Source organism: Dendrobates tinctorius, unplaced genomic scaffold (assembly GCF_039654945.1).
Source record: "Dendrobates tinctorius isolate UK_male_01 unplaced genomic scaffold, ASM3965494v1 ptg000035l, whole genome shotgun sequence".
NCBI lineage: Eukaryota > Metazoa > Chordata > Amphibia > Anura > Dendrobatidae > Dendrobates > Dendrobates tinctorius.
In genome coordinates, this window is record NW_027361703.1 from 72,606,948 (window position 1) to 72,620,869 (window position 13,922).

General features: G+C 45.2%; 1 protein-coding gene across 1 annotated transcript in view; it reads right to left on the bottom strand.

Annotated features, from left to right (window-relative positions):
- The window catches only part of GSAP (gamma-secretase activating protein), a 178,259-nt gene that overhangs the window by 102,331 nt on the left and 62,006 nt on the right, over window positions 1-13,922 (bottom strand). The window contains exons 6-7 of the mRNA XM_073573649.1: window positions 13,320-13,408; window positions 4,139-4,208 (exon numbers count right to left, since the gene is read on the bottom strand). Of these exons, the coding sequence (XP_073429750.1) occupies window positions 4,139-4,208; window positions 13,320-13,408 (159 nt within the window). The remainder of the gene's footprint in view (window positions 1-4,138; window positions 4,209-13,319; window positions 13,409-13,922) is intronic.

Below are 13,922 nucleotides of genomic sequence, written 5' to 3' on the forward strand. Positions count from 1 at the left end.
CTTTCATTCTCCACCACTTTCTCTGGGGTCTTCCACCTGAACTTAGGGGGACTTAGCCCATATACTATGCAAATGTTCATGTATACAATTCCTGCTAATTGGTTGTGGCGTTCAGTATATGCTGTCCATGATTGCATTTTGCATCCGGCCACAATGTGTTGGACTGTTTCAGTGGTTTCTTTGCATAGTCTGCACCTTGGGTCTTGTCTTGTGTGGTAGATTCATGCTTCTATGGATCTGGTACTTAGAGCTTGCTCTTGTGCCACTATGATTAGCGCCTCTGGGCTCTCTCGGAGTCCAACTTTCTCCAGCCATTGGTAGGATTTCTCCATTTCAACCACCTCTATTATCTGTTGATGGTACATCCCATGCAGCGGCTTGTCTTGCCATGGCGCTTCATGTTCCTGTTCTTCCTTCCAGATCTGCTGTTGTTGCTGCCTTAGGCTTTCTCTCAGCATCTCATCATTGGGTGCCATTTTTCTGATGTATTCCTGGATACTCCTTGTTTCATCTGTGCTGTTGGCTTGGATGCTTATCAAGTCTCGACCACCCTTCTATCTGTTGGTATACAATCTTTACGTGCTAGACTTAGGGCCCCGTCACACACAGCGACTCACCAGCGATCCCGACAACGATATCAGCGTGTCAGGATCACTGGTGAGTCGCTACATGATCGCTGGTGAGTTGTCAAAGAGACAGCTTCACCAGCGATCAGAACAGCGATGTCGAGCGCGTGGCGTCGCTGTGTACTTTAGTTACCAGCGCGCTGATGCAGGGAGCTGGTAAATAAGGTTCACATCGGGTTTCTAAGGGGCGTGCGTCACTTAGAAACCCGATGTGTACCTTGGTTACCACAGCATCTTGCAGCGGCATGTAATTCCATCTGGTTTGCGTTTAGTTGGACCATCATTTATTTTTCAACAGGACAATGACCCCTAACACACCTCCAGGCTGTGTAAGGGCTATATGACCAAGAAGGAGAGTGATGGGGTGCTACGCCAGATGACCTGACCTCCACAGTCACCAGACCTGAAAACAATCGAGATGGTTTTGGGTGATCTGGACCGCAGAGTGAAGGCAAAAGGGCCAACAAGTGCTAAGCATCTCTGGGAACTCCTTCAAGACTGTTGTAAGACCATTTCCGGTGACTACCTCTTGAAGCTCATCAAGAGAATGCCAAGAGTGTGCAAAGCAGTAATCAAAGCAAAAGGTGGCTACTTTGAAGAACCTAGAAGGCATTTTTTCAGTTGTTTCACACTTTTTTGTTAATTATATAACTCTACATGTGTTAATTCATAGTTTTGATGCCTTCAGAGTGAATCTACAATTTTCAGTCATGAAAATAAAGAAAACTCTTTGAATGAGAGGGTGTGTCTTTTGGTCTGTATAAATTATATATATATATATATATATATATATATATATATATATATATATATATATATATATACACACACACACACACACACACACATACATGATTCTCACAAAATTAGAATATCAGCAAAAAGTTCATTTATTTCAGTTCTTCAATACAAAAAATGAAACTCATATATAGCCATTACAAACAGAGTGATCTATTTCAAGTGTTTATTTCTGTTAATGTTGATGAATATGGCTTACAGACAATGAAAACCCAAATGTCATTATCTCAGTAAATTAGAATACTTTATAACACCAGTTTGAAAGATTATTTTAAAATCCGAAATTTTGGCCTACTGAAATGCATATTCAGTAAATGCACTCAGTACTTGATCGAGGCTCTTTTTGCATCAATTACTGCATCAATGTGGTGTGGCATGGAGGTGATCAGCCTGTGGCACTGCTGAGGTGTTATGGAAGACCAGGCTGCTTTGATAGCAGTCTTCAACTCATCTTCTTTGTTGAGTCTGGTGTCTCTCATCTTCTTCTTAACCCCATACCCCTATGGGGTATTGTCAAGGTCAGGCGAGTTTGCTAACCAATCAAGCACAGCGATACTGTTGTTTTTAAACCAGGTATTGGTTCTTTTGGCAGTGTGGACAGGTGTCAAGTCCTGCTTGAGAATGAAATTTCCATCTCCAAAAAGCTTGACGGCAGAGAGAAGCATGAAGTGCTCTAAAATTTCCTGATAGACGGCTGCGCTGACTTTGGTGTTGATAAGACACAGTGGAACTACACCAGCAGATGACATGGCTCCCCAAAACATTACTGATTGTGGAAATGTCAAACTAGACTTCAAGCAGCTTGAATTGTGTGCCTTTCCACTCTTCCTCCAGACTCTGGGATCTTTATTTCCAAATGAAATTCAAAATTTCATTTAATCTGAAAACAACACCTTGGACCACTAAGCAACAGTCCAGTTCTTTTTCTCCTTGACCCAGGTAAGACACTTCTGGCATTGTCTATTGGTCATGACATGAGTGGCTTGAAACAAGGAATGTGACACTTGTAGGCCATTCCCTGGATACATCTGTGTGTGGTGGCTCTTGAAGCAATGACTCCAGCAGCAGTCCACTTCTTGTACATCTCCCCAAAATTTTTGAATGGACTTTTCTTGACACTCTTGTGGAGTTTGTCAATGATTGCCTTCTGTATATCTGTCAAGTCAGTAGTCTTCCCCATGATTGTGGAGCCTACTGAAACAGACTAAAGGCCCCGTCTCACTAAGCAATCTCGGTAGCGAGATCGCTGCTGAGTCACAACTTTTGTGACGTAACAGCGATCTCACCAGCGAGATTGCTGTGTGTGACAGCGATCAGCGAGCGGCCCCCCTGCCGGTATCGCTGATCGCTGCAAGAAATCTCTGGACATTTCTTTGGTCGCTGGTCTCCCGCTGGCCAGCACGCATCGCTGTGTGTGACAGCGGGAGACCAGCGATCAGGTGTAAAAAATAATAAAAAAAATAAAAAATATACTTATTCTCACCTTCCGACGTCGCGTTCAGCCATCCCGCCTCTCTCCACGCTCCGGTCCCAGTGATCCTTTGCACGAATGACCGCGAGATTTTGTTATCCCGCGAGACCGTGACATCTCGCGGTCATTCATGCAAAGGATCACTGGGACCGGAGCGTGGAGAGAGGCCGGAAGACTGCGCGGAACATCGGATGGTGAGAATAACAATATTTTTTATTTTGATTCTATTTTTTACAGGATGGCCAGCGATGCCGGGCGCTCGGCATCGCTGTGCTGATCGCTGGTGAAGCTGTCTGTGTGACAGCTCACCAGCGATCACATAGCGACTTACTAGCGATCCTGACACCTTGATATCGGTGTCGGGATCGCTGGTAAGTCGCTTAGGCCTCTTTCACACATCAGTTTTTTGCCTTCAGGCGCGATCCGGCTTTTTTTGGAAAAAACGGATCCGGCAAAATGCAATGCCGGATCCGGTTTTTCCCCATTGACTTGCATTAGCGCCGGATCATGCCGGATGGCATTGCGTTTCATTTGTTTTTTGCCGGATACGGCAACTTGTCTCATTCCGGCGTCTTGAAAAAACGTCTACTGTAACGTTTTTTGTCTCCGGCGAAAAAGCCGGAAGCGCCGGATCCGGCGCTTCCAGCTTTTTGCTACAATGAAAGTCTATGGGCGCCGGAATGCGCCGGATCCAGAAAAAGACGGATCCAGCAACCGGATCCGGTTTTTTTAAGTCTGCGCATGCTCAGATCCAATTGGCCAGCCTCCAGGAACAGAGACGGATCCAGCAAAAAAACGGATCCGTTTCTACAGTTCTCAAAAATTTATGCCGGATCCGTTTTTTCTAAAAAAAGCCGGATCATGCCTGACAGCAAAAAACTGATGTGTGAAAGTAGCCTAAGTGAGACGGGGCCTTAAGGGACCTTTTTAAATGCTTAGGAAGCCATTGCAGGTGTTTTTTTGTTAATTATTGTAATTTACTGAGATAATGAGTTTTGGGTTTTCATTGGCTTTAAGCCATAATCATCAACATTAACAGAAATAAATACTTTAAATAGATCAACTCTGTAATGACTCTATATATGAGGTTCACTTTTTATATTGAATAACTGAAATAAATTAACTTTTTTCTGATGTTCTAATTTTGTTAGAAGCACCTGTATGTAGTTATTAGAGGTGAAGGGTGGAAGGAGATATTACCTAGTAACATTCTGATTAATTTTTGAGAGCACAAAATACTCACATTTTTCTTCAGACACTACCAGCAGGTGACTCTCATAAGATTTGTACACATTTTCAGCTGGACATAAAAACTAAACACAAAATTAGAAAATTAGAACAAGAGAATTCACAGTTATGCACATACAAAATCACATCAAGTTTTATTTAAAGGGGACCGGTCAGCACTTGTCACGTTATTTAATGGAGAATGCAAGTATTTACTAACAAATCTGAAATATGTTACTCATAATACTAATCATTTGGTTATTCCTCTTAAGGAAACACTCCCTACAATAAGTTATGTCCTAAACCTTTCTAAATATGTCTGCATCATAGTTGTATAAAGTACTTACATGTTGCAGTCATCCCTGGTGCCCAGTGTGGCTCCAGTTCTGAGTCAGGTGACTTTAACTTGACTAGTCGACTAGACTTACATTGTAAACGTGACTTTCAGTCCACACATAAACCCTGTGGAATGAAGGTTAGTCTGAAGTCATGTGACTGAAGAGAACCGGAGCGGTGCTGGCAACCAGAGAAGATGGCAATCGGTAAGCATTTTAATTAATGCAACCACACTATAATTCAATATACAGCAATAGGTGAAATTAAAACGTAACTTTTACGCTGTTAGATAAAAAGCCTGAAAAGTGTGTGTCACCCAAAAAAAATTCATTAAAATTGTTGATTAAGTAAGGGGTCCCTAATAGAACAGGAAAAAACCCCACCTCGACATACCATTAAGGATATAGATTGTCACCTAAATAAAAATAAATAACAATATAACACTAGGATACAGCAATTAGAAATTCAAAGTCCAGCATGTATATGCCATAACCCAAATTTCACATATATAATATATACAAATGATGAGAGCCAAAATGACGGCTACACACATGTATAAAAAAGTGAGACAAAAAGAAAATTGGAACAGTCTCACCGCCGAGTTGAAGCAGAGCCGGGATTGTTAAGAGATCCTATATGTAGGCAAGGGTCCCTGGAAAAGGAAGTTGGGAAGACAATATACTGTCAATCCCTATGGGGCTAGCAATCATCTATCCCCCAAACTCCCGCCCTGACAAGGGCAGTCCACATCTAACCCTATATTGCACATGCTCTGCACTTTCCCTAAACGGGTGTCCCAAAGCGTTTCATCCAAGCGAACTCAGGGGACTAGCTTGTCACAAAGTGCCATAGAACCATATTGCCTAAATCTCCTTTGTCACCTTATAATGGGATTTGCATTATATATATATATATATATATATAGATATTGCATTTTTGTCGCTACCTCGTTGTTTTTCCATAATTTTGGTAGGTTGTTCATTATATTGGTATATTTGCCTGGTTATCTATTTGCTCACTATAGCGACGACTGTGATGTTACGCGCCTTATTTTGGTGTGTATTAAACTGTGTGCGTCCGCTACTGGACTGCTTATAGATCGGGCGCATATGATGGATGTGAATCTCACATTCTACACACTAAGTCGTGCATAATGGGTTGTACTTTTGAGCTTCCGAAAGTGACGTTTCCACTCTCTTCTGCGGTCCATTGAGCAGAACACATTTGAGAGGAACACATTTGCCGGCGTGCGCCCCTTAGACCGGAAGTCGGGCGCTTTTACTGATGCGCTCCACGGACTAGGACGTGGGCGGTGTTGCCGGAAATGACATGTGCGGTCCAGTGAGCGGGTTACACCCACCAGCGTGCGCTCCATGGACCAGAAGTCACTGTTGCATAATTTAGACCACGCATGAGGTAATTATGGTGACAGACGTAATTGGTCATTAGTGATCACACATGAAGTGATGTTTTATAAATATGCCCTCTTCCCTTCACTCTCTGCAGACAGCATTGAGAGTAGAAGGATACATGTCTCTCTAGTTATAGCACTATGGCACTTTGTGACAAGCTAGTCCCCTGAGGAGTTCGCTTGGATGAAACGCATTGGGACACCTGTTTAGGGAAAGTACAGGGCATGTGCAATATAGGGTTAGATGTGGACTGCCCTTGTCAGGGCGGGAGTTTGGGGGATAGAGGATTGCTAGCCCCATAGGGATCGACAGGGTATTGTCTTCCCAACTTCCTTTTCCAGGGTCCCTTGCCAACATAAATGATCTCTGAAGACTCCCGGCTCTGCTTCAACTCGGCGGTGAGACTGTTCCAATTTTCTTTTTGTCTCACTTTTTTATACATGTGAGTAGCTGTCATTTTGGCTCTCATCATTTGTATATATTATATATGTGCAATTTGGGTCATGGCATATACATGCTGGACTGTGAATTTCTAATTGCTGTATCCTAGTGTTATATTGTTATCTATTTTTATTTAGGTGACAATCTATATCCTTAATGGTATGTCGAGGCGGGGTTTTTTCCTGTTCTATTAGGGACCCCTTACTTAATCGACAATTTTAATGTATTTGTATGGGTGACACACACTTTTCAGGCTTTTTATCTAACAGAGTAAAAGTTACGTTTTAATTTCACCTATTGCTGTATATTGATTTTGTTTTTTTGGTGAATCTTTTGTATGTCAATTTTTTGACAAGAAATTGTCCTTGCTTTGTAGTCATGATTTCAGCCAGGTATGTTTAACTCTGAAACCCCGCAGTATTACAGAGAAAAAAAATGTAGTTTTATAGCCACTTGGGACCGAGACTAGTCACACAGGAGGCTTCTCCCTGCCCGCTGCCCTGAAGTGACTGGCCTCTCCCTGCGAGCGTGTATGAGGAGAGACCTATCACTCATGGAGAGCGGGCAGGGAGAAGCAGCCATGGACCTGCCTGTTCCACTATCTTCCTTTCAGCTGGGCTCACAGTGGAAATTAAACATTTTTTCTCTGAAACGCTGCAGTGTTTCAGATTTAGACATGTAGGTCTGAAATTTGTCAAGTTTTCCTTAACGTAAACAAAAATCCTGTGTAACATTTTAAGTTTCATCTGTACTAGTGTCCTCTGCCATTTTTCCTTTAGCTGGAACGTTGGTTCACCTTCAGCGGTGGATGCACATGCTCAGTAGTTTCCCTGCTCGGTCTCTGGTCATTCTGTGTAGTGACCTAAGGTCTACTTCAAAGGTCAGTGTTTCCGGTACATGTAGTGTCCGTTTTTACACGTACCGGAGACACATAAAAACACACACCCATTATAATCTATGGTGCTGAGCACAGGTCAATGTTGTAACATAGACCGTGTGAACCCCACGCGTAGACATGCCCATTTTTTTCCGGCAGCAAGGATGACAATACATAGCGCACATGCGCACATGGATGACATAGGTGGGACATCCGTGCGCCGCCCGTATGACACGTACCAGAATAGGAATTACAGAATGTTAGGTGTTAAAGATGTGCAAAGATATAGATAAGTGTTAGATAATAGTGTAGGGATTCAACTCGCTCAGGAGCAACGGGAGTCAATCAGGAGGCACGTGCCTTTAAAAGTTCATTGGGTTTATTGCTTCATAACCCATAAAGCAGCACATAACACAAGGAATAGCCTTTAGCTCAGGCGAAAGCAAGCATAAGTGTCCATGATTTCAGGCTCAGTCCTGGAGCCTCAGCAAACACAGGAGGCTTATCCCTCCTCACATACAGCCAATATACATAGGCCTCCCCAGGTCAGCAGCCTCAGCACCTGGTCTTCAGGAAGGTAGCACACCTTCCTCCACCTAGGCCTGCCGGGACCTTCCACATGGCCCAATCAGATCCATGCGATCTCTCGTGACCTACTCTGGTTACCTTATATGGTCTGTAGCCACGCCCAGCGGGTCACATGGCTATTACCTCATCACAGGTCCTTCAAGCATTCATACACATATACTTTATTATGACACTCTTAAACACACCCCTGGGTGTATTTGTAGATGATTGATCCAGCCCGTCTCATCAATCATCTGAAGACATCTCCCTGACACATTGGAACGACAGATCAGCTCTGCTGATCAGCACATAAGCAATCCTTCATCTCCAGGCCACCCACCTTGAGATACATAATGATCCTTCAGCATCCTATACCCATTACCACAATGGATATGACTGTAGACCTGTCCTGGGACACCCACACAGCGCCCCTAGCAGACATAGTGGTCACTGCACCACATACCTCCCCCCTCTGTTCAAACTTGTGAGGTTGAACACATGACATCACCCATGGACCTCGAGACCGGGCACCCATGTCACCTTGCCCTACAAGTCGAGAGGACCGTCTCCATCTGTTTTGACAGTCATACTGCATCATATTTACGTTAGGCCTCCCCTGCCCCCAGCGGTCAGTATCTCGGCCTTGGGCTTTGACCTTCCCATCAAAGTCCGTCAGCGTGACCAGACACTCTTTAGTCTCCACCAGTCTGCAGTGCGCTCCGTCACCCAACCTTTCTCTCACTGGCCGACTCTCCCGATTCGTACGGTCATGAGTCCCACGTCCAGTCGAGCCAACTGGCTGGTCTGAGTCTGACCCTTTGTTGCTACGTCCACCACCGGGTCTCCTGCCTATGCTACTAAAATTAGAACTGCCACTTGCGGACTCTCGACGTTCTTGTCTTCGACTACCTGTCCTTTCATTATTTGGAGGATCCCTTCGGGCCCTTACACCTTGGGTTGGAGGTGGATGCCACCTGACATTCTGTATCTGCTTATTCATTTGCAGTCAGTCCTGTCTTAGCTGCTCTATCTCCTTCAGGTATGCTACCCGATATTCCAGGAGCATGCGGAGGTTCCCAATGCTTTCCACCGAGCCAACCACAATGACTGGAACCATGTCATCTTCAACAGCAACTTGGATTTCCCCAGCAGGTGGGATCCTCACTCTCTTCACACTGGATCGATTTTTACCATCTCCTGCATCACCTTTCCAAGTCTGCCAACGACTTTCCCCACCAGATTTCTGGGTACCGGAATTATGTCTTCCACAAAGCCCAGCCGACTTTGAGCCTCCCTCGCAAGCTCCAGACGTCGAGCGGCTTTTCTATTACGCAACACGAGCATCTGTTTTGTGCGGAGACATTGTAGGTGCATCTCCTTCAGGACAGCCACCCTCTTCTCTGTGTCTTCCATTTCTGCCAGTATCACCAACTGGTCTGTCTCTGGTGCCCAGTTCACGCTACAGGCCTTTACTGCCTTTTTAAAGATCTCATGCACACCCTCGCTGGCACATGCTTCTCGCACGTCTTCGGGTACCTCCATGACGCACTTGAAGGTCGTGGACTTGCTCTCATCCTGGACAGACGGCTTTGGGTTTACCACGGACACTTCCCTCAAGATATCTGCCACGACCGGGTGACTGTCTTGCGCAGCTCTCGGCTCACCATCTTCCTGAGATTTACAGTCTTCAGGACCCTTTTCCAAGATGGGCTTTGGCAGTTCTGCCTTGTTACCACTTGGGCCCGGCCGCTGTACATCTTCGTCCCAGCTCTTCTCCCGCAGGAGACCTATTATAACTCCTCTGAGTTCTTGGAGAACTCTATCCCGCTCCTCTGCCAGGCAGCGACGCTTGTCCTCTCTCCGGAGAATCTCCTGTTGATGCTTCTCTTGGGCCTCTCTGAGCACCTCCATATCCTTCACTATAGCTTTTTCATAGTTTGATACGCTGACAGGTGACCTCTGAGCTCAGAGACTTCCTTCTCCAGCTCATCCACTCTGTGCTCAGCTGCTTGCCTGCTTTCCTGTTCGAGATGTCCTTCCACTGTGTCCTTTATCAGCTGTATCTCACGATCCTGTTCTCTTTTGGCGAGCACGTGTCGCACCACTACCTCTTTAATTATATTGTCAAAGGGTACCACTGGGTCAGTCCCGTCAGTCTCATCTCCCAGCCCACCATCAGTCATGTCACGAGACATCAGGTCCGTAAGTTGGGCAGATGTACCTTTTCTTCCGTTCGGTTCTACCTCTGACCTGTCCACTTTAGGAGGCGTCACCGTCTCAGTGTCCGCTGGCCCCAGTCGAAACGTCTTCATCGTCCGTCCATACGTCAGCAAACACAACAAAGTCTGGTATGCACTAAGTTTGGTGGCATACTACCACCTTGACACTTCCCCTTTGTCATCTCAACCATAACTCTGTCCACTGTATAATTCACAATGACCCCCATGGTCGCAGCGAACCCTGACGTTTTTCTCGGTCAGAGATAAAACGAGAGGAGTTCCTGTCAGAGTCACCTGACTCTTTGAGTCCAGCCTACCAGGGACTCCTTCCCAGTGCAGCATCACGGTACACACCTGTGGCCCGTCGCTATTAGGAAAATACATGCCGCACTCCTAAAAACTCATACACACACACTGTGGTTCCCCAGACATACCCACTGAGGCAACCAGTGCTGCCATTTCCTGAACCACCCCAATTTGGGTCACCGCCCCCTCCTGGGACTCCACCCCTTTTTGGGCTATCACTACGATTTGGGTCACCGCCCCCTTCTGGGACTCCATCCCCTTTTGGGTTACCACCCCAATTTGGGTCACCGCCCCCTTTTGGGACTCTACCCCCTTTTGGGCTACCACCCCGATTTGGGTCACTGCCCCCTTTTGGGATTTCCCAATTTCCGTTCTGCAGAACTTCTTATGCCACAGTTCAGTTTATGTCTTTTTGGGCTGGTACTGGCCCTTTAAGCACGACAACACACCAGTTCCTTCTGGCACTGCCACAGCTCCTGCTGTCAAAAATCACCGGCACCTCCGGCTATCGCTGACAAGCAGCTGCTGGTGCCACTGCAGCTCCTGCTGCGCCGTCTTTGTGGACCCGCCGATCCAACGCAATCTTCGTAACCCTGCCGAGTTACCGCTAGCCGCTTGTCAACTTCGTGACCCCACTGAGCCACAGCAAGCTGCCTTGCAAAAAAACCTTCGTGACCCCTCTGAGCCATAGCAATCACCTTCAGGTTTTGCAGAGGAAAAAGAAAAAAAAAAAAAAAAAAACACATGCAGTGTCTCTCACTGACCCTGGTCAGTACAACACGGATTCCTGTCTGTTACCTGCTGGTGTCAGCCACACAGGTTCTCAGGTACCTCTCATCCACAGAGGCACCCTATAGCGACTTCTTTAAATAGTCTTTCCCTGACCCTGGTCAGCATACCACAGACTCCTGTCTGTTACCTGGTGGTGACGCCACACAGTTCCTGGACGCCTCTTCTCCTCAGAGGTATCCTACAAATATCAATACAGTCACTTTCTTTGACCTCGGTCAGTATTACTCACGATTTTCCAGACCGTCTGCTCTCCTGGCTCAGAGCCGCCAGTACAGCAACATGTGCTTCTTGGAACCGCTTCCCGCATTCTCCACCAATTGTAGGGATTCAACTCGCTCAGGAGCAACGGGAGTCAATCAGGAAGCACGTGCCTTTAAAAGTTCATAGGGTTTATTGCTTCATAACCCATAAAGCAGCACATAACACAAGGAATAGCCTTTAGCTCAGGCGAAAGCAAGCATAAGTGTCCATGATTTCAGGCTCAGTCCTGGTGCCTCAGCAAACATAGGAGGTTTATCCCTCCTCACATACAGCCAATATACATAGGCCTCCCCGGGTCAGCAGCCTCAGCACGTGGTCTTCAGGAAGGTAACACACCTTCCACCACCTAGGCCTGCCGGGACCTTCCACATGGCCCAATCAGATCCATGCGCTCTCTCGTGACCTACTCTGGTTACCTTATATGGTCTGTAGCAAAACCCAGCGGATCACATGGCTATTACCTCATCACAGGTCTTTCAAGCATTCATACACATATACTTTATTATGACACTCTTAAACACACCCCTGGGTGGATTTGTAGATGATTGATCCCGCCCGTCTCATCAATCATCTGAAGGCTTCTCCCTGACACATTGGAACGACAGATCAGCACTTAAGCAAGCCTTCATCTCAAGGCCACCCACCTTGAGATACATAACGATCCTTCAGCATCCTATGCCCATTACCACAATGGATATAACTGTAGGCCCGTCCTGGGACTGCACCACAATAGGTAGATTAACGTTACCGCTCATTAGAGTTGCCGGGGTCACGCTGCCCGCTGCATGACCCGGCAACTCTCATGAACAGAAACATTAATGATGTCAACGCTGTTCAGAGACGCCAAGTCTCACGCAGCGTTGCTTGACCCGGCAGTGGCCGTTTATAAATTCTATGGAGCCTCAAAATGAGGCTCCAGAGTCTTTGCATGGAGGATTTGATGGACTTAACTGGATTCGCTTAGTCTACACCGGATTTGGTGGGCTAAAGTTAAACCTGCATTTGATTTTATTTTTTTTTACTACAGTTGTGAACCAGGGAGTGTCGGGGAGTGATTTTTAAAATTTTTTTGTGTGTTTTCTTTTTTTTTTATTACTACGTTAGTAATGGGAGTGTCTGATACACACAGCTTCATTATCAACACCAGGGTTTTATGCCACATCAACCTCAACCCACATTACTAAGATTGCAACCACACCAGGTCAATCGGGAAGAGTGAAGGGAAGCGCCAGAATTGGAGCATCTCATGTGAATGGCCACTTCTGGGGTGGCTGTGGACTGAAATTTTTAGGCTGGGAAGGGCCCAGTAACCATGGACCTGATATTATCAGCTCTTAGCTGTCTGCTTGACCTTTGCTGGATATCAAAAATCGGGGGAATCCCAAGTAATTTTTTTTCAGAAATGTATTTGGTAATACATGTACAGTAAGCTACACATGCAAAACACAAATTATATATCTCATAGATATCTATTTATCCATCAATTAATCTATTACCCCATATCTATCGATTTATATTTTTGCACACCTTTAACACTTAAAAATATGCAATTTCTATACTGCATTCCATTCCAGTACGTATCACACACGCACACACGGATGACCAAAAGAAGACCACATGGAAAGTAAAAATGGACCGTCTCACGCGTCCGTCTCAATTTTTTAAGGGAACGTGTGAAGGAGGCCTAACAGTGTTTGAGGCCAATACCATGCGATAATGAGAGGAGAAATGGGGCATGTGTAGAAGTTATAACAAGCAAAAGAGAGTGGAGAGATATGCATAGTCATTCAACTAATAAACGGCCAATTGTCTACGGCTGTATGTGAGATTGTGAGGGACTACTTTTTATGAAGGTCAGGGGTGGAAGACAGAGGGTTAGCAGAATATGACTGCAGAGCACTTATGAGAGATTCTGCTGCAAATATAGAAACTGTTCTCTATCAAGTTTTAATATTTAGAAACTGTGCAGAAAAAAAAACAGCTTACTTGCACTCGAATGCGGCTATCCACAGCTTTGAGAACTTTCACATTGTTGATGGGTTTTATTTCGATAAGTAAAGCCAGGTATCTGGAAACTAAATAAAATTGTAATTTTAATGTAAAAACAAAACATTTCAAAAACTAATAGTTTATCTTTTGACCATAGCATTTAAATCACGGAAAAAAAAATGAAAAAAAAAAGTTGGCTGAAACTTTATAATTTTGCACAATTTTTATCTTATGATTTAATAACATTGCACATCTATAATAAGGTCTATATGTGACCTTTCTGCAAAGATCCAAAATCCCCTTGACATAAAATGAAAACCAGGTAACAGGCTGAAAAAAATCAAAGATGGATGAGAGAAAATTGTATTGGCACATTAAATCTGTGAATGCGTGCAAAGGACAGCACTGAATAGACTTCAGAATGGCCGCAGCTTCCTGTCCTCAGACGGCAGGAAGATCTGCTGGAGGACAAACACTGCAGCTCTAAAGCCCCGGTCTCACATAGCGAGATCACTAGTGATATCGCAAAAGCGTCACCGATTTTGTGACGCAACAGCGATATCGCTAGTGATGTCGCTACATGTGACACTTACCTGCGAC